Source organism: Amphiprion ocellaris, chromosome 6 (genome assembly GCF_022539595.1).
Source record: "Amphiprion ocellaris isolate individual 3 ecotype Okinawa chromosome 6, ASM2253959v1, whole genome shotgun sequence".
NCBI lineage: Eukaryota > Metazoa > Chordata > Actinopteri > Pomacentridae > Amphiprion > Amphiprion ocellaris.
In genome coordinates, this window is record NC_072771.1 from 12,362,351 (window position 1) to 12,386,550 (window position 24,200).

At 41.7% G+C, this 24,200-nt stretch overlaps 1 protein-coding gene across 5 annotated transcripts in view; it reads right to left on the reverse strand.

Moving 5' to 3' along the window:
- The window catches only part of mtmr3 (myotubularin related protein 3), a 46,135-nt gene that overhangs the window by 18,439 nt on the left and 3,496 nt on the right, over nucleotides 1–24,200 (reverse strand). For 3 of the 5 annotated variants that reach the window (XM_035947193.2, XM_035947192.2, XM_055011564.1), the window contains exons 3-7: nucleotides 24,046–24,102; nucleotides 22,581–22,670; nucleotides 21,467–21,583; nucleotides 1,373–1,393; nucleotides 276–358 (exon numbers count right to left, since the gene is read on the reverse strand). In XM_035947193.2, the coding sequence (XP_035803086.1) occupies nucleotides 276–358; nucleotides 1,373–1,393; nucleotides 21,467–21,583; nucleotides 22,581–22,670; nucleotides 24,046–24,048 (314 nt within the window). In that variant the 5' untranslated portion in view covers nucleotides 24,049–24,102. The remainder of the gene's footprint in view (nucleotides 1–275; nucleotides 359–1,372; nucleotides 1,394–21,466; nucleotides 21,584–22,580; nucleotides 22,671–24,045; nucleotides 24,103–24,200) is intronic. The other 2 variants (XM_023268097.3, XM_023268096.3) reach the window with 1 other exon arrangement.

Consider the following 24,200-nt stretch of genomic DNA (forward strand, 5'->3'; position numbering starts at 1 on the left):
CCAAACCATTCTCCAGAACTGACACAGCGCTGAAGACATAGGACTGGCTAGTCAAGATTATAGAAACCTTAAACCTGGTGTCTAGACTCCAATGGGAAAATTCCAAATTAACTGTGTAGCTTTTTGACTGTTGCTGTTACTCATTGTTTTCTGTAACATCAAAAGGTTTGCAGAGAACATCACACGTTTTCCACATTTACATGAAAAAACATGACTTTAAATCAAGTTTCATACAAACCATATATAACAAGGAGAAATTGTTTCACTGATCATACCTGACAACTTTGCAGTCCTTACAGGTGACGTGAAGCTGGAACATATCCCGACACTCCACACTCTCAATGAGCTGAAGAGGGACCTGCGGAGCAAAAGAGAGAAAGCACGAAACCCACATCCACTTAAACTCTGATAACACATTTAAATATGCATCTCAGGTGTTCTCACATAGAATGTAATACATGCTCAACAAAGTACGTGTTGTAAAATTAATCCACAGTTTACCAACCGAACACATGCAGTCAGTAGTGTGGTAGACTTCAACTGACAATCCATTTAGTAAATTAGTAGTGGTCTACACAGTAATGCCATCATGTCAGGAATCAGCTGCATGTGCTGCAACATCATGTTTAATTTAAGTATTTAATTGCATAAAACAAAACCATTATTCAGCATGATGCTAAAAATATACAAGTCACAGATTACTAGTCCAGGTGCATTTCCATTAATTTTCACATCACATCTCCCCCTGCTCTGTAAATATGCATAATCCTCTTAACTCTGTGTATGGGAGCACAAAAAGACTCAATATTAGATCCTAAAGAACTTGTATCTGCACGTCCGTTTTGGCCCAGAGCTATAGTCTTATCTTTTATATAAGCAAATACCATCCAAAGCACAAAACTGTCATGTGCTTATGACTTAAGAGCATACTTGGAATACTGCAGGAAATACCTGTGCTGCTTTTGACTAAGCTCTGTTAATTAGTTAAGAGCACTTTTCAGCTGTGCAGTGGGCTTCTGTTAAAGGTGTGGCTAAAGCTGATGTTCACACACAGTCTTGAGCCATGCAAAATCATCAGCCAGTCATCAGCAGGTCAAGCTCCCAACACGAGCACAATGACAAGGATACAACAGTAAGAAGATTTTGTTGGTGTATTAAGAGGTTGGCAGCTTGAACGCTGTGTGTGGGCAGATTTTTTTTCCTCACAAACATATTTTTTACTGTGTCTACTCTACTCCAGCACCTCGTGTTTAACAGGATGAACAAGCATGATATTACTCTTCGAGGCACCAGCTGGTTAACAGACAGGCATACACAAAATTATACAGTTAAGTCAACTTTTCCACGCCATGCAGCTCTGCTGGGTACTTACTGACACCTCACAACAACAACTCTATCCAAAAGAAAACAGAGAGAACAACAATGAAAGTGATTCATGTCAATTTGTGACGGTATTCTGTCTTTGCACGGCTGCTATCTCCACACATTCCGGATGTTGGTGCATCGTGCTGCCACAACTTAATTCCTGCCCTCCAATCTACATCCCCAATCTGGCCACCATCAAAATACCTGGGCTGCTTATTAAGAGCCTCTCGCTCTCTCCCAGCACCTCCCACCCCTGATTTGTGAGATTTGGCAGCCCTGCCATGTGATGCAGGTGCCTTGTCCAAATATATATATAGGAGAAGGTTGGCTCTGTCTGACATGAGCATAAGGAAATGGTGTGTGAGCCAGGAACCAGAGCGTCGCTGAGCCCCAATTAACTCCTGCAACACATGACAAGCATCCAGTTGCAATTTGGAACAAACACTCAGATGGATGCTCACACCAGAGCCACTGTATAAGCACTATGCAGATGAAAGACTGATGAATTAAGCAATGACTCAAGTACCTCTGGTAAGAAATTCGCTAATATAAACTGTAAAAATCTGGGAAAATCAGGATTTAATCAGGACCTAAACTTGTTTTTAAGCAATTTTTAGTTTAGTTGTTTTGGATGATCGGAGCAAAAGACATAAACTGAAGCTAAATATTTAGCTATATTTTGTATAGATAAGGCTGACAATATACTACATATTTGGGACTGTAAACAAATCTAGTTCAAAAAGGAAAATGAGCAATGCAATGATGCAGACTGCCACAGCCTCTCAACTAGGGCTGCAACAACGAATCGATAAAATCGATAATAATCGATTATTAAAAGCGTTGGCAACGAATTTCATTATCGATTCGTTGTGTCACGCGATTCGTGGGTCACTCGCCATGTCGCAGAGCGTCTACTTCACCGGCAGAGCTTTGTCAATGCTGGCTGACTGAAATAAAGTTTGTTTTTTTAAAATAACTCCACCTGTAGAGCGAGTTGAACAGAGTGAGGTGGCGGCAAAGCGAAAGTAAATTCAGAGTAATTTTAACCAAACATGACCGACACGGAGAAAACAGTCAGACCGAAATCCTGAAAAGTGTGGCAGCATTTCACGCTTCAAAAAACATGCGTAACATGCAAGCTTTACAAAAGTGATATGATGTACGGGAGTACCACGATGATGATGCAGCACCTGAAACAGAAACACGTTGGAGTCGCCGATGAGGATGAAGGAGCTCAACAGCAGGTAAGTCACTACAGTATCCTACGTTTGTTCTGTTTTTAAGTGAGGAAACGTAACGTTAGTCTCTCTGGTAGCTCTCCTGATGCTAGTGTTTGTTTGTTAGCTGATTAATGACAGTGATAGGGCACGTGTGTGTGTGTGTGTGTGTGTGTGTGTGTGTGTGTGTGTGTGTGTGTGTGTGTGTGTGTGTGTGTGTGTGTGTGTGTGTGTGTCAGAGGACTAATGCATGCATGGATGGTTCGGTGTGATCACAACAGCAGCACTTCAGAGACTTCAGGACCAATGAAAAAGTCAACAAACTGACCTTTAAAGGGTTAAAATCCAGAAAATTAATGAATATTTGGTTTTTAAAATCAGGACTGATGTTGGTTAAACAATAAGTTTGGTGTAATTTGTTGAAATTGCTGAGTTGTTTTATGAATTGTTGTCATTTTGGACAGTTTTGAGTCTATTAGGACAGTTTGTTTCTGGGCAAATTTTTAGTAATTTTGGGTATTTTTTTGTAATTTGGTCAAAGGTTTTGAGACATTTTGGTCAAATATTGTGGCATTTTACTCAAATTTTGAGTCTTTTAGGACATTTTTTTCGTTTCTGGTAGGTTTTTGAGTAATTGTGGACATTTTAAAATAATTTTGGAATAGAGACTGTTTAGACAAATACTGAATCATTTTGCACAATTTTTTGATTAATTCTGAACAGTTTTGAGTGTAGTTGGGCAAATTTCGAGTAATTACAGACATTTTCCAAATCATTTTGGAATAGCTTTGAGACAAACTGCACAAATAATGTGGCATTTGCACTAGTTTTAAGTCTATTAGGACAATTTTAGTTGTTCTGGGCATGCTTTTGAGTAATTATAGACATTTTTTGATAATTTTGGAAATAGTTTTGAGACATTTTGGGCAAATATTGAATCATTTTTGCACAAGTTTTGAGTCATCCTGAACACTTTTGAGTCTATTTAGACAAATTTCGAGCATTTCTGAGAATTTCTCAAATCATTTTGGAACAGTTTTGAGACATAGTGTGCAAATAATCAAGCATTTTGCACAGGTTTTTTGGCATTTTCGGCACTTAAAAGTTTTTCGGTTTTAAATCTATTAGTACAATTTTTAGTTGTCTTGTGCAGATTTTTGAGTGATTGTGGACATTTTAAAATAATTCTGGAATAGTTTTGAGACTGTTTGGGAAAAATGAATCATTTTGCACAATTTTCGAGTTATTCTGAACAGTTTTGATTCTATTTGAACAGGTTTTGAGTTGTTTGGGGGCAAATTTTGAGTCATTTTGGATATTTTTTTTGTTCTTTTGTTAACAGTTCTGACAAACACTGGACTAATAAGTCATTTTGCACTAGTTTTGAGTCCATTTGGGCAATTTTTGTTGTTGTTCTGGGCATGCTTTTGAGTAATTATAGACATTTTTTGGTAATTTTGGAATAGTTTTGAGATATGTTGGACGAATATTGAATCATTTTGCACAATTTTCGAGACATTCTGAACAGTTTTGAGTCTATTTGGACACATTTCTAACGCATTTTTGTCTTTAAGATCTGACATAACATAATCTTTCATCAGAATTAATGTTGCTGCTAATCATTGACAAATCCCAGACAGTGATAATGAAAATTTAATAAAACAAAAACCTTTAGTATGTTGAAAATAATCACATTTTAAAAAACAACCACCGCAGCATCATGTGACCAAACTGGTATTTAAAATCCTGAAAATGATTGAATATTTGGTCATTATGATCAGGACTGTTGTTGGTTAAAACATTTACTCAGTGAAAGTAGAAAATAATATTTACATAAAATATAACAGGACGTGTGGCACAAAACATTTGATAGAAACCGACATGTATTTTGTTGTTTTTTTATTTTGAGTTCATTTATTGATTTTTTTTCTCAAGTTATTTTTTAAAATTTGATTTTTTTTTTTAGCTTTTTTCTATGAATTTAATTAGTTTTGTTATTTTACTATAAAATTTCGTTATTTTACTATAAAATTTTTTGTTTAACGTTTTCTAACTTTCAAATTGGCTTGTTTTCTCACAGAGCTCATGTGGCTTCAGGTGAATCACATGAGTGCTGTGAGGAGGTCTGTTCATCTAAGTTGGCCTACATTTTGAAGGAAACGTGTTTTCGATGCTTCTTGAGCTGCTAATTTTTTTCCTTCAAACTACAAGGAGGAAAGGTGGAGATTGCATCCTGTAAATCATTTGAAGGCTCTTGTGAAGGCTCTTCCCACCGCTGACAAGAACCGGGCGACTGCAGGTTTCTTTTTTGGATGAGCCATCGCGTTCACATGCTTTTTAAAAATATTCACAACAATGTGATCAAAAGACGGATCTTCTGGTGTCAGTGCTGCTTCCATCAGCTTGTCTGCTGAGCCAAACACCCTGTGAAGATCTTTCACGATGGCTTTGGGTATTTTGTCTATCTTCTTGATTGTTCCGTCGCCTGGGATCTTGATGTCGTCCAGCGGCAGCTTTTTCAGGCGCTTCAGGACGGCCTGGAGGTCGTCTATGGTGAACAGCTTTCTGGATTTGGCCAGGGATTTAGTGATCACCATCTGAAGCAGAGCGCTGATGACAGGATGAAGACTTGACGTTTCAGCCTCAACCTCAGACTGAAGATCTGATGTTTTAGACTCAGGTTGAGGAGCAGCGATGAAGTTGGTCATTGGTTCTGACTCTTCATACACTGATGTCAAGCTGCAGAGAGACTCTGAGGGTCTGAGGGCTACAACTGGTGTAGAAACAACAGCCTCATCATCCCTGCAGATTGATGCAGAACCTGCAGCATCGCTGGGACCTGGACCAGGACTCGGTTGGGCTGCAGGAATCTGTGGTTCTTCAGGTGGGGTCGTGATTGTGATGAAGAGCTCTGAGATGTCCTCTAGAGCTCCGGCCACTGCCTCACTGTGAGCCGTTTCCAGCGACAGCTCTTGAACACAAAATAAGATATTTTGGAGGTATTTTCCCACGACGTCTTCTGTCATGGCGTACAGGACTTCAGGGGAAGAGGGAAGCTGAGTGCCGACCACCGGCTTATTGATCTTGGACAGGACGGTGTCGGACAGACATCTTCTTGGAGGAGCGACGGGCATGTAATATGTACGACCAACCATCAGATGACTGTATATTTTATCAGTCAGTTCCCTTGTTAACTTCCTGATCTGTTCGTTGAGTCTTTCCTGCACTTTTCTCTGTTTTCCAGCTTCGCCTGTCTGGTCAAAAATGTCGTACAGTTTGTCAAGAGCAGGTTCGATGGAGTCAAACTCCACTGAAGCCTGATCTTTACTGGACTGTGTTGGTGTGACGACCAGGTAGCTCGGTGAAGGTGTTGCCCTTGGAGTCAACCTGGGAGACTGTGGAACACTTCCAGGTAAAGTTAATTCTTCGTCAGTGCTTTGGATCAGAGACTGATCGGACCTCTGTTTCAGATCCACGAGGAACTCTGAATCTTTTTTCTTCCAGGCATTCTTCAGGTCTGAAATCATTTTTTCAAACTGCCTTTTAGCAGCCTTGGAAAAGTGACCGTGTTGTTTTTCGCGAGCAGTTATTTTGGTGCCGGCCGATGAAAAAAAGTTTTGGACCTTCCTGGCGATCAGGCCCATGTTAAAATGAGTTCTGGGAGATTTTTTAGGAGACGCAGCTCCACTTCCAGACTCACATATGTGCATGTCATGGAGTATAGTTGTCAGAATATCAGCTGCAACACGTTCAGCCGAGGGAGTGCTGCTGAGGGCCGGGGGAACCCCCTGAGCCTCTCCTGAGACCACATCTGACACTGAGGACCATTTCTCCAGAATGCCCTTCATAGAGTTGGTCACTGAAGGAACAGAGATTTTGGACTTTATGCTTTCGATGCTTTCGTCCAGGTGACTGTACCTGTACGGCTGTCTGCAGCACAATCTGCTCAGCCTCACCGCACATCTTCTCAGACATGCGGCAGAGTGAGACACTATCCGACGAAGGGTTTCAATGCTGAACTTGGTGCCGCTGACGTAAACGGCAGGTTCTGGAGGCAGAACTGGACTGTTGTTGGCCAGAGCCAGAGCAGAGTTAACCCTCTCTGAAACCTCCATCTCCACCAGCTCAGTCAGCTGTTCGGCACTTTCACACTTTTCTGACGGGACACCGAGAGCCCAGGCGATGCTGCCGAAGAGGGAGTCTCCCAGGGAAACGTAGAAGTGCCCGCTGTCAGCAGTCCTGGACTCTTCAAGGATTTTAAGGGTAATTTTCAGGGTCTCGGCAGCAAGACTCTGAATTATGTTGGTGAACACGTCGATCAGAACAGCGACCGTTGAAACGTCCAGCGTCTCTGTTGCTAACATGTTCCACTGAAGCTCAGAGATCTTCTGAATGCATCTGGTCACTATTGGCAAGATCTCCTCTCTGGAGAGAGTGATGGTTTCCACTGGTGGCTCAGTCTGGTCAACTGGATCCATTGGTGGTTCTGGCTGGACCAGCGGAGATGGATCTTTGGAAGATGTTTTGTGAATGGGAGGTTTAGCCGATGTCTGTTCTGTCGGTGGTTCTGGTTCGTCCAGATTCACAAAGAACACTTTTCCGAGAGTGTCGGTCACCGGTATTTTACATTTGTCCTCATCATCGATGTTCATTGCAAGGGTATCCTCTGATTCAGAGTTGGTCTTATAGTCAATCAGCCTCAATGCAGCCATTTCTTCAAAGTTCGTGTCTTTCGGTAAATCACACTTGTCGATGGTAGAAAGTTCTTCTTCCTCTAAGATGCGTCGGTTCAAGGTTTTCTCTTGAAGTCAGCTGAGTTGTTCTGGAGGAGAATGTGATTGGAATCCAGACGTCGTTCCGAATTTATAGACCTTGGGACATCACTGATGACATCACAGATGACATCATTTAGAATCTGAGCATGTACAATGCAGCCCTTTGTGACATCATGTGAAATCACAAACTGGCCTCTTATGACACACACACACACACACACACACACACACACACACACACACACACACACACACACACACACTTGTATTTCTTTCCCCGTGAGACCCCCTGACCAGGACCCTCCTCATGGGATCCACCCTTTCTGAATGGTCTAGAGACACCATTTTAACTCCTAAATTTTTTAAAAATTCCTGTGAGGTTGAAAATCACTTGAAACTTCAAACACTCTCACAAAAATTTTAGACCTGAAATTTTGTCCCCTCTGGGGTCCAGTCACCTCAGTCAGATTTGTAGCCCCCCATGGGGACTAGTAACTCCACCACCACCACTCAGTCATGTTACGTCTGTTAGCCTCACAGAAGCAGAGAGAAGCAGTTCTTCAGGTCTCCACTGATGGAACCAGAGAGAACAGCATCTCCTGTGACCATTAGAAGGATCATTCTTCTCTGTAAGGAAGTGTTACTGAACAAAAGACAGGCTTCTGAAATCAATCTGCTATGATTTTATTTTGTCCCCCATGTTACTCATAAGTAACCATGGTGATAAGTCAGCCATTTCACAACAACAGCTGAACTGAAAGGTACTTTAACAACACTAGATGGTTTAAGTACTATATATGTCCATACAGAGCTTTACAGTACTGTAACAACATCTCTTCAGTCCTCAACATGTCAACCAAACATGCACAATCAGTGCATACAGAGCTACACAGAACTGTAGAGAGGAGAGAGGACAGACAGTGGAGAGGACAGACAGCAGAAACAGCAGGGAGGAGAGACAGAGAAGAGAGACAGGAGAGGAGAGACAGAGAAGAGAAACAGAGGAGAAGAGAGACAGAGAAAAGAGGAGAGACAGCAGAGAGGAGAGACAGCAGAGAGTAAAGACAGAGGAGAAGAGACAGCAGAGGAGAGACAGAGGAGGAGACAGCAGAGAGACAGAGGAGAAGAGGAGAGACAGCAGAGAGGAGAGACAGCGGAAAGGACAGACAGCAGAGAGGAGAAACAGCAGAGAGGAGAGAGGACAGACAGCGGAGAGGTGAGACAGCGGAGAGGACAGATAGCAGAGAGGACAGACAGTAGAGAGGACAGACAGTAGAAAGAGTAGAGAGGAGAGACAGCAGAGAGAAGAGACAGTAGAGAGGAGAGACAGCAGAAAGGAGAGACAGAGAAGAGACAGATGAGAGGAGAGACAACAGAGAGGAGAGACAGAGAAGAGGAGAGACAGCAGAGAGGTGAGACAACAGGGATATCGGAGAAGAGAGACAGCAGAGAGTAAAGACAGAGGAGAAGGAGAGAAAGAGGAGAGAGAGGAGAAGAGGAGAGACGTAGAGAGGAGAGACAGAGGAGAAGAGGAGAGACGGCAGAGAGGAGAGACAGCAGAGAGGAGAGACAGGAGGAGAGAGGGAGAGACAGGAGAAAAAAGGAGAGACAGTAGAGAGGAGAGACAGGAGAAAAAAGGAGAGACAGTAGACAGGAGAGACAGGAGAAGAGGAAAGAGGAGAGACAGAGGAGAAGAGGAGAGACAGCAGAGAGGAGAGACAGCAGAGAGGAGAGACAGAGAAGAGAGACAGAGGAGAGGAAAGAACAGAAAGGAGAGAGAGGAGAGACAGCAGAGAGGACAGACAGCAGAGAGAAGAGGCAGCAGAGAGGAGAGACAGCAGAGAGGAGAGACAGTGGAGAGGTGAGACAGTGGAGAGGACAGACAGCAGAAACAGCAGGGAGGAGAGACAGAGAAGAGAGACAGGAGAGGAGAGACAGAGAAGAGAAACAGAGGAGAGGAGAGACAGAAGAGAGAGAGAGAGGGGAGACAGCAGAGAGGAGAGACAGCAGAGACAGCAGAGAGGACAGAGAGGAGAGAGGACAGACAGCGGAGAGGTGAGACAGTGGAGAGGACAGACAGCCGAGAGGACAGACAGCAGAGAGAGTAGAGAGAAGAGACAGCAGAGACAGCAGAGAGGAGAGATAGTAGAGAGGAGAAACAGCAGAAAGTAGAGACAAAGAAGAGAGACAGATGAGAGGAGAGACAACAGAGAGGAGAGACAGAGAAAAGGAGAGACAGCAGAGAGGAGAGACAGAGGAGAAGAGGAGAGACAGCAAAGAGGAGAGACAGCGGAGAGGACAGACAGCAGACAGAAGAGACAGCAGAGAGGAGAGACAGCAGAGAGGAGAGAGGACAGACAGCGGAGAGGACAGATAGCAGAGAGGACAGACAGCAGAGAGGACAGACAGTAGAGAGAGTAGAGAGGAGAGACAGCAGAGAGGAGAGACAGTAGAGAGGAGAGACAGCAGAAAGGAGAGACAGAGAAGAGACAGATGAGAGGAGAGACAACAGAGAGGAGAGACAGAGAAGAGGAGAGACAGCAGAGAGGTGAGACAACAGGGACAGCGGAGAGGAGAGACAGCAGAGAGTAAAGACAGAGAAGAGACAGCAGAGAGGAGAGACAGGAGGAGACAGCAGAGAGGAGAGACAGAGGAGGAGGAGAGAAAGAGGAGAGAGAGGAGAAGAGGAGAGACGTAGAGAGGAGAGACAGAGGAGAAGAGGAGAGACGGCAGAGAGGAGAGACAGCAGAGAGGAGAGACAGAGGTTTAGAGGAGAGACAGCAGAGAGGAGAGACAGGAGAAGAGGAGAGACAGCAGAGAGGAGAGAGGGAGAGACAGGAGAAAAAAGGAGAGACAGTAGAGAGGAGAGACAGGAGAGAGGAGAGAGGACAGACAGCAGAGAGGAGAGAGGACAGACAGTGGAGAGGAGAGAGGCCAGACAGCGGAGAGGTGAGACAGTGGAGAGGACAGACAGCAGAGAGGACAGACAGCAGAGAGAGTAGAGAGGAGAGACAGCAGAGACAGCAGAGAGGAGAGACAGTAGAGAGGAGAGACAGGAGAGAGGAGAGAGGACAGACAGCAGAGAGGAGAGAGGACAGACAGTGGAGAGGAGAGAGGCCAGACAGCGGAGAGGTGAGACAGTGGAGAGGACAGACAGCAGAGAGGACAGACAGCAGAGAGAGTAGAGAGGAGAGACAGCAGAGACAGCAGAGAGGAGAGACAGTAGAGAGGAGAGACAGGAGAGAGGAGAGAGGACAGACAGCAGAGAGGAGAGAGGACAGACAGTGGAGAGGAGAGAGGCCAGACAGCGGAGAGGTGAGACAGTGGAGAGGACAGACAGCAGAGAGGACAGACAGCAGAGAGAGTAGAGAGGAGAGACAGCAGAGACAGCAGAGAGGAGAGACAGTAGAGAGGAGAGACAGGAGAGAGGAGAGAGGACAGACAGCAGAGAGGAGAGAGGACAGACAGTGGAGAGGTGAGACAGTGGAGAGGACAGACAGCAGAGAGTAGAGAGGAGAGACAGCAGAGACAGCAGAGAGGAGAGACAGTAGAGAGGAGAGACAGCAGAAAGTAGAGACAGAGAAGAGAGACAGATGAGAGGAGAGACAACAGAGAGGAGAGACAGAGAAAAGGAGAGACAGCAGAGAGGTGAGACAGCGGAAAGGACAGAGGAGAGACAGCAGAGAGAACAGACCGCAGAGAGGCGAGACAGTAGAGAGGAGAGACGACAGGGACAGTGGAGAGGAGAGACAGAGAAGAGGAGAGACAGCAGAGAGGAGAGACAGAGAAGAGAGACAGATGAGAGGAGAGACAGAGAAGAGGAGAGACAGCAGAGAGAAGAGACAACAGGGACAGCGGAGAGGAGAGACAGCAGAGAGGTGAGACAGCGGAAAGGACAGAGAGGAGAGACAGCAGAGAGGAGAGACAGCAGAGCGGAGTTGATGTCTGAGTGGATGCTGGTACACACTTCCTGACTTTTGCGGCACCGAGTCAGAGGTAAGGGAGAAACACACACCTATAGCGGGCCCCATGCCGACTATGGGGGATGGGCATGGTCGGCGTGGGGCCCGCTATAGGTGTGTGTTTCTCCCTTACCTCTGACTTGGTGCTGGTACACACCTTTACTGTCTAGTGGTCCCCATGGTGACTATATCATCCTCCACTCAGTAATGACATGGCAAAGCTGTGTTAAGTTGCTGTTAAGGAAAACTTAACATTTCCTGTTGGTATTCCTTCACAATAAAAGTGATCCATCAGGGAACAAGTGGGATACTTCAGTTATGAAGAAAGCAACAGGAAATGTGATGTTTATGACACTAACTTAGCAAAGCTTCATTACTGGTGCTTTACTTACGTTAAAATGGGTCTAGTTATGTAGTTTTTGGCCATTTTCTGTTGTTTAATCTGCAGATCAAGTTAAATATTGCAGGAGATCATAGTGCAGTGGGGATGAGCTGTTAGATGAAGAGATGCATTAAGCAGATTCACACAGAACGTGACCAGTATTTTCAACGCGTCAAACAGGACTTATTAAATGGCCATACATGGAGTGGAAAAACGAACAACTGGCCAAAAAGGCAGTACACAAAGCACCTCATTGTTTAAAACATTGCAAGAGGAAGGATTAATGCAAACATTTTCTGAAAATATGAGTGGAGATATACTTCAGCACAGAAGCTATACTTCTCCAGTTGTGCAAGACAGTCAAAGGTAAAAACCATAGCCATAACTTCAAAGTTAATGTGGCTTTTCATGTCAGTAAATGCATGATGTATGACTTGGTGTGGATGAAATTTATTAACCAGTCAATCTTTTTACCATGTCTGAATGCCCTTCTGCCAGTGGCATGTCAGGACTCTCCTTGTTTACATGATATTCATCTTGACTTACAGTGTAAACTGTTAAAGCTGGCCTATTGAAAATATAAACCTCTTGTGGTTCTTCTTCACCACACCATCACTTTGTTCATAATCCCCCAAATTAACAACAATACACTGCCATTCCCAGAATGATTGTTCTGTTTGTCTTTTGATTGAAGACCTGCTAACTATTGTGCAAACTAATTTTCTGGTTGCTTCATTTAAATCTCGCAATCAAATGGAGTACACCAGTACACTGCTTATTGTCTCTTTGGTAAAGGACATGTTCTGCTATTTGCCATTTTCATATTTGTGGTTGGAGAAAAGATTTCTTACTTCTATAACCTTCATCAATATGCCCAGCTTGTGTGTCCATTTGTATTTTTAATAGACTAGTTGACTGCGTACTTGTTTTTAGTAAGTGTTTGATATGAAAGTGTCATTCTCCATTAGCGTAACCATTTCAATTCACTTCAATTCAGTTTTATTCATATAGCGCAAATTACAGGTCAAATTGTATCAAGACGCTTTACAGAAACCATATGCCTGAACCCCCAGAGCAGTCCTAATGGGGCAGTGGCAAGAAAAAACTCCCTTTTAACAGGGAAAAAATCCTTGAGCAGAACCTGGCTCTTTATGTGGGGGGACCCATCTGTTGCTGGCCGGACGGGTTGAGGGGGACAGAAGAGGTAGAGGAAGCGAGGTAGAGGGGTAGAGGGAGAGAGGGAGAGGTAGATGTAGAGAGGTAGAGAGGTAGAGGGGTAGAGGTAGAGAGGGAGAGGTAGAGGTAGAGAGAGAGAGGTAGAGGTGGAGAGGTAGAGGTAGAGGAAGAGAGGCAGAGAGGGAGAGGAAAGGGGAGAAGGGGGGAGGGGAACAAGGAACATATAACATACAGTTGGATACATGTATGAATAGCTAGATGATACATACAAGGTACAAGCTAGCATTGAAATTGATTCATAGTTTACTGTTATGATGTATGACTTTGGCATTAAATATACAACGTATATAGCTGGTAAATAAAATTCAAGCAGTGCATATGTGTTTGAGCATATAATTTCAACTTCCATAACAAACCCACATTTGTGTTTAAGGAGCCTTTTTGAGAGGTCTGTAGTTGGTCATGTACTCTAGCTGTAATCAAGGTTATTTTTTACCAGAGCATTGTATTCAAAATCTGAAATGCTCTTCTTCCTGGTTGTCCTAATTGTCTGACATGCTCATACCCATAACATTATGACCCACACTCCTGTTTGAACAGCTAGGCCCTGTCCTTGTGGAGTTTGCTTCTGCTCAAGCTAAAGTAGCACATCTTGCCATTTCAAATAGATTTCTTCAGTTTGGCTCAGCATCCCAATCTAATGGAGTGAGTAAGATGCAGAGGTCCCACCACTATGTTCCATAATTAGACAATATTTTATAGGAACCAAAGACTTCACACCAGATTTCGGTAAACATTAGCAAAGTTACCATTGCAACCACAGCTGGCAGATGAAGGCTATGCTAGGTTGGTAGCAAAATCCAGAAACAACTCAAAAAATGTTCATGCTTCAGGGTTCCTTGCATAACGCTTACTGCACAGGAAAGGACAAGTAAATGCTACATGCAATTGAGGTTGGTAGCTGACTTGAAGTGAGCCAGAAGACCCTCATGCTAATGGTTAGAAATGTGATGCCCTCAAGTCCCTCCACTGCTGAAACAGCACACTGAAACACTGTTAGTTACTGATATCCTGGCATGGTTAATCAGATGATGATCAGCTGTGATAGAAATGAAGGATGGGACTGAGTCTGAGTCAGTCTGCAAACATATAGGAAATATGTGGGAAACAGGGCATAACTATGGCCTCCAACATCACATCAGACTAAGAAATTGGTCAAAAGGCAACAGAATCATTGCTGTTGTTCAGACAGTTACAAGTGTGACTCAAGCAGAGCCCTGTTAAAGTGGTACAGTTAATGAATCAGTGTAAAAGTTTAAAAATAAGTAAAGGAAAAGGCCAGGATATATCCAATTGCTTTTTTAAATCTCCCAGCTTAGTTTTTTGAGTGATTCACCTTTTCCTTTGACGTACTTTGATATACACTGTAGGTGACTATTGTTGACAGACAAGCAGTGACATTGTACAAATACTGAATACTCAGTCAGGGAGGAGAAGGGCACAGAGGGCAGATTTTCTGTTTACTGCGAATTCAGTTTGTAGATATTGATATTATGTATTCCCAAAGGAGACACAGAGACGGATGCAGGTTTAGAGTTAATTACAAAAACCAAAAACTATAACTGAGGGAAAGCAGAGCTTAGTAGGAGATGGGGCAGTGGGCAAAATCCAGGGAGGAAAACTGGGTCTAATGAAGGTAGCTTCATTACCTATATGGAATTCACATTCAAGATACAATAAGACACAAAACAATGACTGTGTCTTATGGATTTAATGAGTGTGGGTTTGAGGCTGGCATGTGCTGCCATGTGCAGCCATGTGCTGTTTGGTGGCTTCTCCTTGCAACATTGGGTGAAAACCCTGCTGAGGCCTACAAGGCAGAAAGCAACAGTTTGAGTACAAGGATTAATTGATTGGACTTCATTTATAACTGAATGCCTGTAGAAGTGGGTGTGGGGCATTGTTTTGATAATCCATAAATTGAAAAGTGTGACATGACTCACCTGTCTTTTGTCACTGCAGGTGTTCCAGCCAAAGAGTCCCCATGGGCTGGAACATCTTTTTAAAGGTTCCGGGAGGAACCAAGTGTAGGTGAGGAGAGGGTGAGAAGAAATCTCTTCAGGTGATAAAATAAATGTATTGCTTGATGAGGATGTTGGTAGTCGTTTTTCGGAAATGGATATCCAGTTTTAATGTTTGTTATTATAGTTAAAATTAAAGACATTGCGTTTTTGGGAAATTCTTGTGTTTGATTATTTTGGTTAACCCTTATGTTGGTAGGCCTGAGGGGCTGATTAGGGGGATGCCTATAAAAGACTGGCAGTTGAGTGAGAGCGAGGAGAGAGGAAAGGAGCGACACAACACACCAGTTAACCACCTTTGCTATTTGTGTTCTTTTAATGTGAATGTTGGTGAACAAATGCCAGGTTGACCTGCATCTTATCTCGCCTCAAGCCTCCTGTTTTATCCAACTGTAAAACAGTCATCCTAACACTGGGGTGTGATGGGGAAGCAGTCTGAGTGAGGATTTACAGAACTGGAGGTAATAGCAGGGCTACAAGCAGAAAGAAACACACGAGGAAAAGAAACTGAACAGATAGCATGAGTGGATTTACAATAAACTGGTGGAGAGCGGAGGGAGAGATTGGTCTTTAAACTGCAGGTGTTGGGAGTGGCAGTTAGTGAGGATGAGCTGCAGGTGTGTCAGGAGCATGTTAGCAGGCACTGTCAGCTGAAGATCAGGCATTAGACAGGAGAACAGGCTTAGAAATAGACATCACTCATGTCAACTGATATAGGAACATGAGAGATGTTGGCCATAAACTGACATAAATAGCATTTTTGTGAGACAGTGTTCTGTTGTTGACCTTTAATCTTTCAGACATTTGTGTGTTTTGTCATCATTAACAAATTAATTTGACGTGATCTCATAAAACAAAGCCAAAAACATGTTTTGTTAGGTCACAGTGACCTTGACCTTTGACCATCAAAATCTACTCAGTTCATCCTTGAGTCTATGTCAACATTTATGCCAAATTTGAAAGAATTCTCTCAAGCCTTTCTTGAAATATCTGACTATTAGGAATGAGCCTGACCTTTGACCTTCAGTGTTATACCTTGGATACATGTCATCACTTAATAATTTTATCTCAGTTGGTTTTGTTTGACGCTTTGTCATAATTAATGTGAATTCTTGAGTCATAGACAAAAACATGTTTTGACATCATTTGACCTTTGACCTTCAAAATCGAATCAGTTAATGTCCAAGTCTAAGTGGATGTTTAAATTCTTGAGGTGTGGCATAAATGTGAAGAAATTCCCTCAGGACTTTCTTGAGGTATGACATTCACAGTTTGCCTTTAACTAGTACATTCATTATATTTGTAAAAAGGATTCATTGCAGTTCTTGTGAGCCAGGTTGCATCCTCTCTCCCATGTGAGTGACATGCTCACCCCTCATGTCACCTCAGCCAACAGCCAATAGGATGTTACGGCTATTGGTAGTGTATCTGACTGTAGTGGAGAGGAGACTGAAGCTGTGGGAGATACAGAGCTGCACAGAATATGCATGGAATGTGTTATATGTGAGGCAGTGCTCAATAAAGACGTCAAACTACAGTGGCATCTCCTCGTGTTTCTGACCGAACACATTGCAGTGGAACAGCACAACAACCATCCTAACATTGGATAGTGAGAAGATCCTAAAATCACTATGACAATATTTATATGAAAATATGTATTTATATTTACATATACATACTGCAAATAAAACAAATTGACTGCTTTGACAGGATGCTATAGTGATTAAATTGATTCCTGAATTGATTTTAGGCAAAGTAATTCAATAACATTCGAGTTTAATCACTTGAAAATGCATAAATCTGTATGAAATATGAATTTTTTTGTCACACACACTTACACACACTCTCCGTTAATGGACCCCACGGATGCAAATTTACACACTGCAGTACCCACCAATGACCACTGGGGACGCTGTCCGACACACACTTTGTGTGAAGTCAGACTCCATGGGGTCCATTTTTTTTTTTCAAGAAAATCGCACCAGGCATGTCAGGAGGCCATTTTCTATTGATTGCAATGCTTGTGCCTGTGGGGCCCCGGTTTTGGGCCCCACGGGAAAAATTGGACCCCACGGCGTGAGTGATTTGTCAGGTTGTGGACCCCATCGAGATATAAATACAAACGCACACACACACACACACACACACACACACACACACACACACACACACACACACACACACCTCTCTCATGGTTTAGTCATCATTGTGTGTAGATCAACACATGCAAAATAAATATTTTAAATAAAAATAATAATTTAAAAAAAAACTTAAAGGTGATTATTGGACCTGAAAATAAAATTGTCCATTTTAGTTTTGGGTTAGTTTGTGTTAAAGTTGTGTTTCTACTAGGAATGAACACAAGTTAATGTAAAGAGACACAAGTCCTCATCATTTTTAGACAGTTTGTATGTCATTTTGCACGTTTTGAGTCATTCTTGACTTTTCTTGAGTCACTTGGACATGTTTTGAGTAGTTTTTGTCAAATTTTGAGGCACTTTAGATTTTTGGGGGGTAGTATGAAACAGTTTTGAGACATTTTGGACAAATATTGAGTCATTTTGTACAATTTTTTCGAGATATCCTGAACAGATTTGAGTTTATTTGGACAAGATTTGGCTTGTTTTGGACAAATATTGAGTCACATTTTTTTTGGACACATTTTTAGTTGTTTTGGGAAAATTTAGAGTTTTTTGTCATTTGGTCAACAGCTTTGAGAAATTTTGGACAAATTTTGAGTCCTTCTGAACAGTTTTGAGTCTATTTGGGCAAGGTTTGACTAATTGTGGATATTCTAACAGTATTTTAGAATAATTTTGAGACATATTGCACAAATATTGAATCATTTTGTTCAAATTGTGAGTTACACATGTTGCATTCAAGACAAAAAGGGAAACGAACGTGCAAAATAACATGCAACATAATGTACAGTGTGTGTGTGTGCGTGTGTGTGTGTGTGTGTGTGTGTGTGTGTGTGTGTGTGTGTGTGTGTGTGTGTGTGTGTGTGTGTGTGTGTGTGTGTGCGTACGTGTGAAACTTTTTATTTCACTTTAATCAGCTTATGCAGGGTTTGAATATGCTTTATAAATAAACGTAACTTGCCCACAATGGTGATAATAATTTAAAAATGAAGCCTCAAGTTTTAATTTTCTCACAAAGTCTGAGTGAAGACACTGGTCTGTGTTAGAGTGAGGCAGGATGAACTGCATTTAGACCAAACAGGGGTTAAAGTAACTTATTTAGTATTTTTTATGGTGCTTGTCCTATCTATCTATCTATCTATCTATCTATCTATCTATCTATCTATCTATCTATCTATCTATCTATCTATCTATCTATCTATCTATATGTGTGTGCGTGTATGTGTGTGCGTGCGTACTTTATGTTTTGCTCTTTGGACTACTTACTTGCCTTAACCCAGTGGTTCTCAAATTTTTTCTGTCAGGCCCCCCTTCGGAGGACAAAAAACTTTCGTGCCCCCCCAATAACTTTGTGCGTATATATATATATATATATATATATATATATATATATATATATATATATATATATATATATATATATATATATATATACATATATATATATATATATATATATATATATATATATATATATATATATATATATATAAACTGTGAAAACATGAATATGCAGGGCTGTGCTATTTTATCTGATTCCATTTTGTTGTTTTTCACAGTAAAGATCAGGGGTGTCAAACTCAGTTTAGTCCAGGGACCACATAAACCCCAATTTGATCTCCAGTGGGCCCTACCAGTAAAATCACAGCATAATAACCTATAAATAACCACAACTCCAACTTTCCCCTTTGTTTTAGTTCAAAAAAAGTACATTCTGAAAATGTTCACATTTAATGAACTATCTTTTACAAAATATTATGAACCTGAAATTTCTTAAGGAAAACAAGTTCAATTTCAACAGTAGCCTATTATGCCTCAGTTCATCATTTACACATGCATTGTAACTGCCAGATAACAGTTTATCTACAAAAATACAAAACATTCAGTCACAGGTATCTGGAACTGAACAATCTAGTATTTCACTTCATGATCAGAACAACTTGTCAAGTTCTAGAAATTATTTTAAATTTACAGTTTTACAGATTTACAATTTACAGTTAATGTTGTAATTTTTATCATTTGTAAAGTCGGCCCGCGGGCCGAAATGGACCGTCTGGTGGGCCCACAGGCCGTATGTTTGACATTGCTGGTAAAAATAATCGGAGGACATGAGCCGAGTATGTGACGTGATCAAGTACGCTGGTGTTCCGACTGCACATTAACGATGTGTTCTCCCGTTCTCAGGAGTCTGTACTTCGGAGTCTGAACGGCCAGTGCATATACCATAGGTATATACAGAAGATCATTATTATTATTATTTTTTTATATCTATGGCATATACAGTCTATGGGGTCAGCACAATTTCAGTATTGTTGTACGTTGCGAAAAACAGGCCGACGTTAAAACAATAGTTCAGCTAAGTAGTTCCGTGTTGAAGGACCTTTTCCTCCCAGTCGCCCGCGCACCCCCGACATGCCTCTGCGCCCCCCTAGGGGGGCGCGCCCCACTATTTGAGAAACACTGCCTTAACCTAATACTGCAAATAAAAAAAGATAATTACTGAGTTGTTGTAAATTGTGCTGTAATACATACTCATACTATCTTTCTCATTTCATGAACAGCAAAAAATGACAGGCTTCATGATGAGCAAGACATCATGTCCACCACAGCAAGCAGCTGTCCTGACTGAGAGCATCCTCAACATGATGGTCACTGACATGAGGCCTCTGTCGATGGTTGAAGACGAAGGCTTCGCTACGATGATCTTATTTGCTCTGTCAGTCCAAATCTTCTCTTTCTGAATAAAGCGGCAGAAATTAAAAATGTGTTGACGGCTGATTAATCGATTATTAAAATAATCGTTAGTTGCAGCCCTACTCTCAACATTTACATCTAGGCCAACATGTTTTAAAACACTGTTTTAGGAGATACAATTTTCACCCTGACAAATGCTTTACGTCTGTTTCATAAAGAATCTCAATGAATACCAACATTCCAAGCCAAACAGGTTGGGAACCACTGGTCTACAGCATCTCCAAAACTATCCTTTCTGAAGTCTTCTCTAAGCTTCAAGCCTATTCATAACTAATGAAGACAAATACCAAATACATTTTTGCTTTAAGAACTAAATATATAGAGAACACATAAAGCATGTATTTGAAAACATTTCCAGTGATGGTTCTGAAGCTCTAGTATGTATCTTGAACTGCAGAGCAGTGTAGGATTGACTTCAAATGCACTACAATGACTATGTTCATTATGCTGAAAGAACATGTTAACCAGTGCAGTGAGTTGCCTCACAGATATCTTTCAATAGCTATTGAAAAATACAATTTGTGTTCATAGGATCATTGCATTGTTGGTTTTTGTGACAATAAGGAAAAAATATAATATGACTAGCCATTTCAATCCTTTAAAAATAATTAATGAATGTTATTTTCACATTTTGTCATAGATGATTAGACCTTTTCAAGAGCAGGAAGTGAAACAACAAAAAGCTTTCTCTGCAGCACATGATTTGTTATTGCAAAACTTAGTCGCTCTCAAATGTCAGCAGCAGAGCAGCTTAGTATCTGAACATAGCATATGGTTTTCCTAAGGCACCTAGAGAGAATTATTTCCTTATCAAATGATGGCAAATACTTAAGTTGAGAGCAAAAAATATTCATGATCAAGATTTTCATGTAAATAGGTTTGAGATATTCTACGGCACAGCAAAATAGCATACAGTTTCAGGAAAAAAAAGATTCCAGGACCATTAACTTACGCCTTGAGCAGCACTGGAATCTACTAGATACAGAACAAACTGCACAAATGTAAAGATATATATGTTTTTGTTTATGTGTGTGAGCTTGTAATAAATCACACTTCTCAAAATTTAAGAAGCCACTTGAGTAGCAACAATAAAAAAAAACTGGTTTTAAATAGGAAAACACAGTACAGTGAACATATTTGAGTTTGTAAATAAGGTTGTGTGTGGGTGGGTTTTTTTGGAAGGCACTACACTTCAGTAACAAAGCTAGTCTCTCTCTTACCATGGTGAAAGAGAGCGAGCGAGCGAGCGAACAAGAGAGAGAGAGAAAAAGAGAGAGAGAGAGAGAGAGAGAGAGAGAGAGCCTAACTGTTGTGCATCCCCTCTGGAGCCACTGCAACCATGGCAACGACAAGTGCAGAGAGAAAGCGGAGCGGACAGGCAAGTGTAGAAACAGAGGTGATGAAGAGTCACGTGGCACTGCTGCCAGTGGAGATCAAGTTTGAATGGCCTGGTCCTAGCTCTGTCCATTCACAAAACAATAATACACACCTTCACACAGTCTTCAACAGTGACAATGCAGTTCATTCTGCTGATATTTTGAGCTGTGTGAAACATATTCTCTAATCGCATCTGCAACCTTGAAGTTCACTGGTCACTTATCAAAGATACTTACGTTGACAACAGACTCTTTGAACTTTATGTGTAGGCGGTAGTTGGACATTGCGATGATGGCGTCCTCTGCTCTCCCCACATACTCTGTGAACTCCCCATGCAGCTCAGGAAAGGGCACCTAGCAACAGCAGGAGATAAAACATACTAAACTGAAGACGTACACAGATCACCAGAAATGATGACATATGTACAGAATGACATCATTATGATATTAAAATTGATTATATCACTAGATAGGTTTACCACAACTATTGTGAAATTTGTATCACAAAGTTGACCTTTTTTACTTCAGAAGGAATTTTATTACTTTTTTCCATTTCTGACTTTGTGATCATGCTTGCTATGTACAAAAAAATGTGCATAGCAAGCATAAATTAGTCACTTTCTGTGTACAGTAAACTCATTTCAGTACAGTACAACCCAGACCAATTAAAGTAAAACAGCCTCAACTTTCAAAGGTTGAGCTTGGCATTTCAACCCAGTATTTTTTCAAAATCAGTGAATACTACTAGCTGTCCCTTCTGCATGTGTACTGACTAAACAAAACGGTACAGACCAATCCACACAACATTATTCCAGCATGCCCTGTACACATATGAGCACAGGATGGGGGAAAGCGGGAAGAGCAGCTATTGGGTGAAAATGGGCAGCATGAGTGGGAGAGACAGCAAATCTGGCACATACGATGTAAATATGTTAACTCTTTAAATTTCAACTTCATCTTTTTTCAGAAAGTAAATGCCATGTTTAAGACCAACAACCAGTGTACTGAAAGACACACCAGCAATAAGAAAAAGCAGAGAAATGTAAATACAAGACATAGAAAAATAGCTCAAGTGACTAAATGGCCAACAATAAAATCAACAATGTGCTTCTCAGAGTAAAACATACAATAATATTGAAGAATTTCTTCATAATGATTTTCTTTCCTCAACAGAGAAAGCCAAATAAGCCTTTTATTTCCAGAAAGGCTAAACTGAAAGATAGCTTAAGTCACGTGTTATGGTGGTTATGTAACTGATTACAGAGAAGAGACTCAACCACATATTTACACATAACTTTCTTTTTCTTTTTTTAAAGCACATGATAAGTAGAGAGGGCAGTGGCTTGCTTACCTGCATGTTTTCCTCCTCCAGGACAGGGGACTTCTTGGGGAAGATTTGATTGGCCTGGATACACTCCAGGCTCTGCTGCCCCTCCTCCTCCTGCAGAGAGAAAGCCTGTTAATTCTTTACTGAACTAGTATAGGCTTTAACAACAACAACCTTCTTTCACACACATATTTCTCTTTAATTTCACTGTGGCTAGTGAAGCATTTGTGAAGGCATGGCTGGCTGAGGACTTTCTCATTTATCACCCTGCTACTGTCACACACTCTTGCATACTACACATGCATTCACAACTTTGACCACTGAGCTGGTCTAAAGGAATTCTGAGGGTGGGTTTGGGGAGTTAAAGGGCTTGCTCAAGGCCACCTTAGTAGTACTGCAGGGGCAAAAAGAGTGCTACGCCTCCTGCTCAATTCTCCCTCACTGCATCATCTTCCTGGCTTTCACATTATTTGGAAATGGCTGTAGTGTCACAACCCCTGTTGTGACAGACAGTTGATTTAAAACCGACCTGACAGTGCTGCATTTATGCTGCTTTGTGTGGCTATGTTCTTCTTCCCATCCACATTCTAATGTGCAACCAAAAGTCATTTACTATAATCACCCATTGTACAACAAGCCATGGTATAACAGATGAAAGCAACATACAGAGCTCTATAAACAGAAATAGCAATTAATTTACAGAATATCCTGCAAAGATCCAAAAGTCTACATCCAATATTTGATTTGGATGAATCAAGTTGTGAACATTATTTATTTGAATGCAGTTTTTACCACAAGTCCGTAGGCTTCCGTGAGAGCCAAATGTTTGAGGTTAGTAGCAGTCTTATCCAATATGAACATATTTCACAGAGGAAGCATATCAGTGGGGAATGTGAGGCATGGATATACAAGCAGAGTCTAGGATTTTTGCTCAAGGGCAAGTGAGTGGAAAAAAAAAAAGGTCTAGCCTTGTGCTGACAGAAATTGACAGCACTCTGTGGCCTGTGTTTGATCAGGAGCAGAGCTCAGACCGAACATCGCACAAAGACAGATTAAGGTGGTTAAAAAGAGAAGGCAGACAACAGACAGCAGTGGCACATCCTGTGGGATGCTGGCTCAGCATGAACAGAGCTGATACACACAGTTGCCACGGCTGTAGGAGCATCATACTGAGGCCAGCCAGGGGGCAGCTACTACACAACAGCATGCCAAGAATGAAGCAAACTCACACATACACACATGGTTCAAAAAGGAAAAGCATTCAGTCTAGTTGGTCATGTCATGATGCAACAACACATTTCTGCAGCAGAAACTGAAAGCAGCCCTGCTTAGCCAGCAACCTTAGAGGACTTTTGACACTGCAAGTGACATAAGTGCTTCCTGGAAAACACTGCTGTTGACAAGTGAAAATCAATGGAAAGTCTGCAGACTGCACTCAGGACACATAGCCATTATTATCTGAAGCATGCACAAAAACAAAATACTTCACCATGGTCCCTGTAAAGGTGTGTTGGTCACCCAACAAGGAACTCTGGTCTGGATCAATCTGTATAAAAAGAACAAGGAAAGTCAAGAATATATACTGTGTGCGAGATCCGTGCGGCTCCGTGCAGAAAAATTACATCATTTTAGCAGCTATGCCCC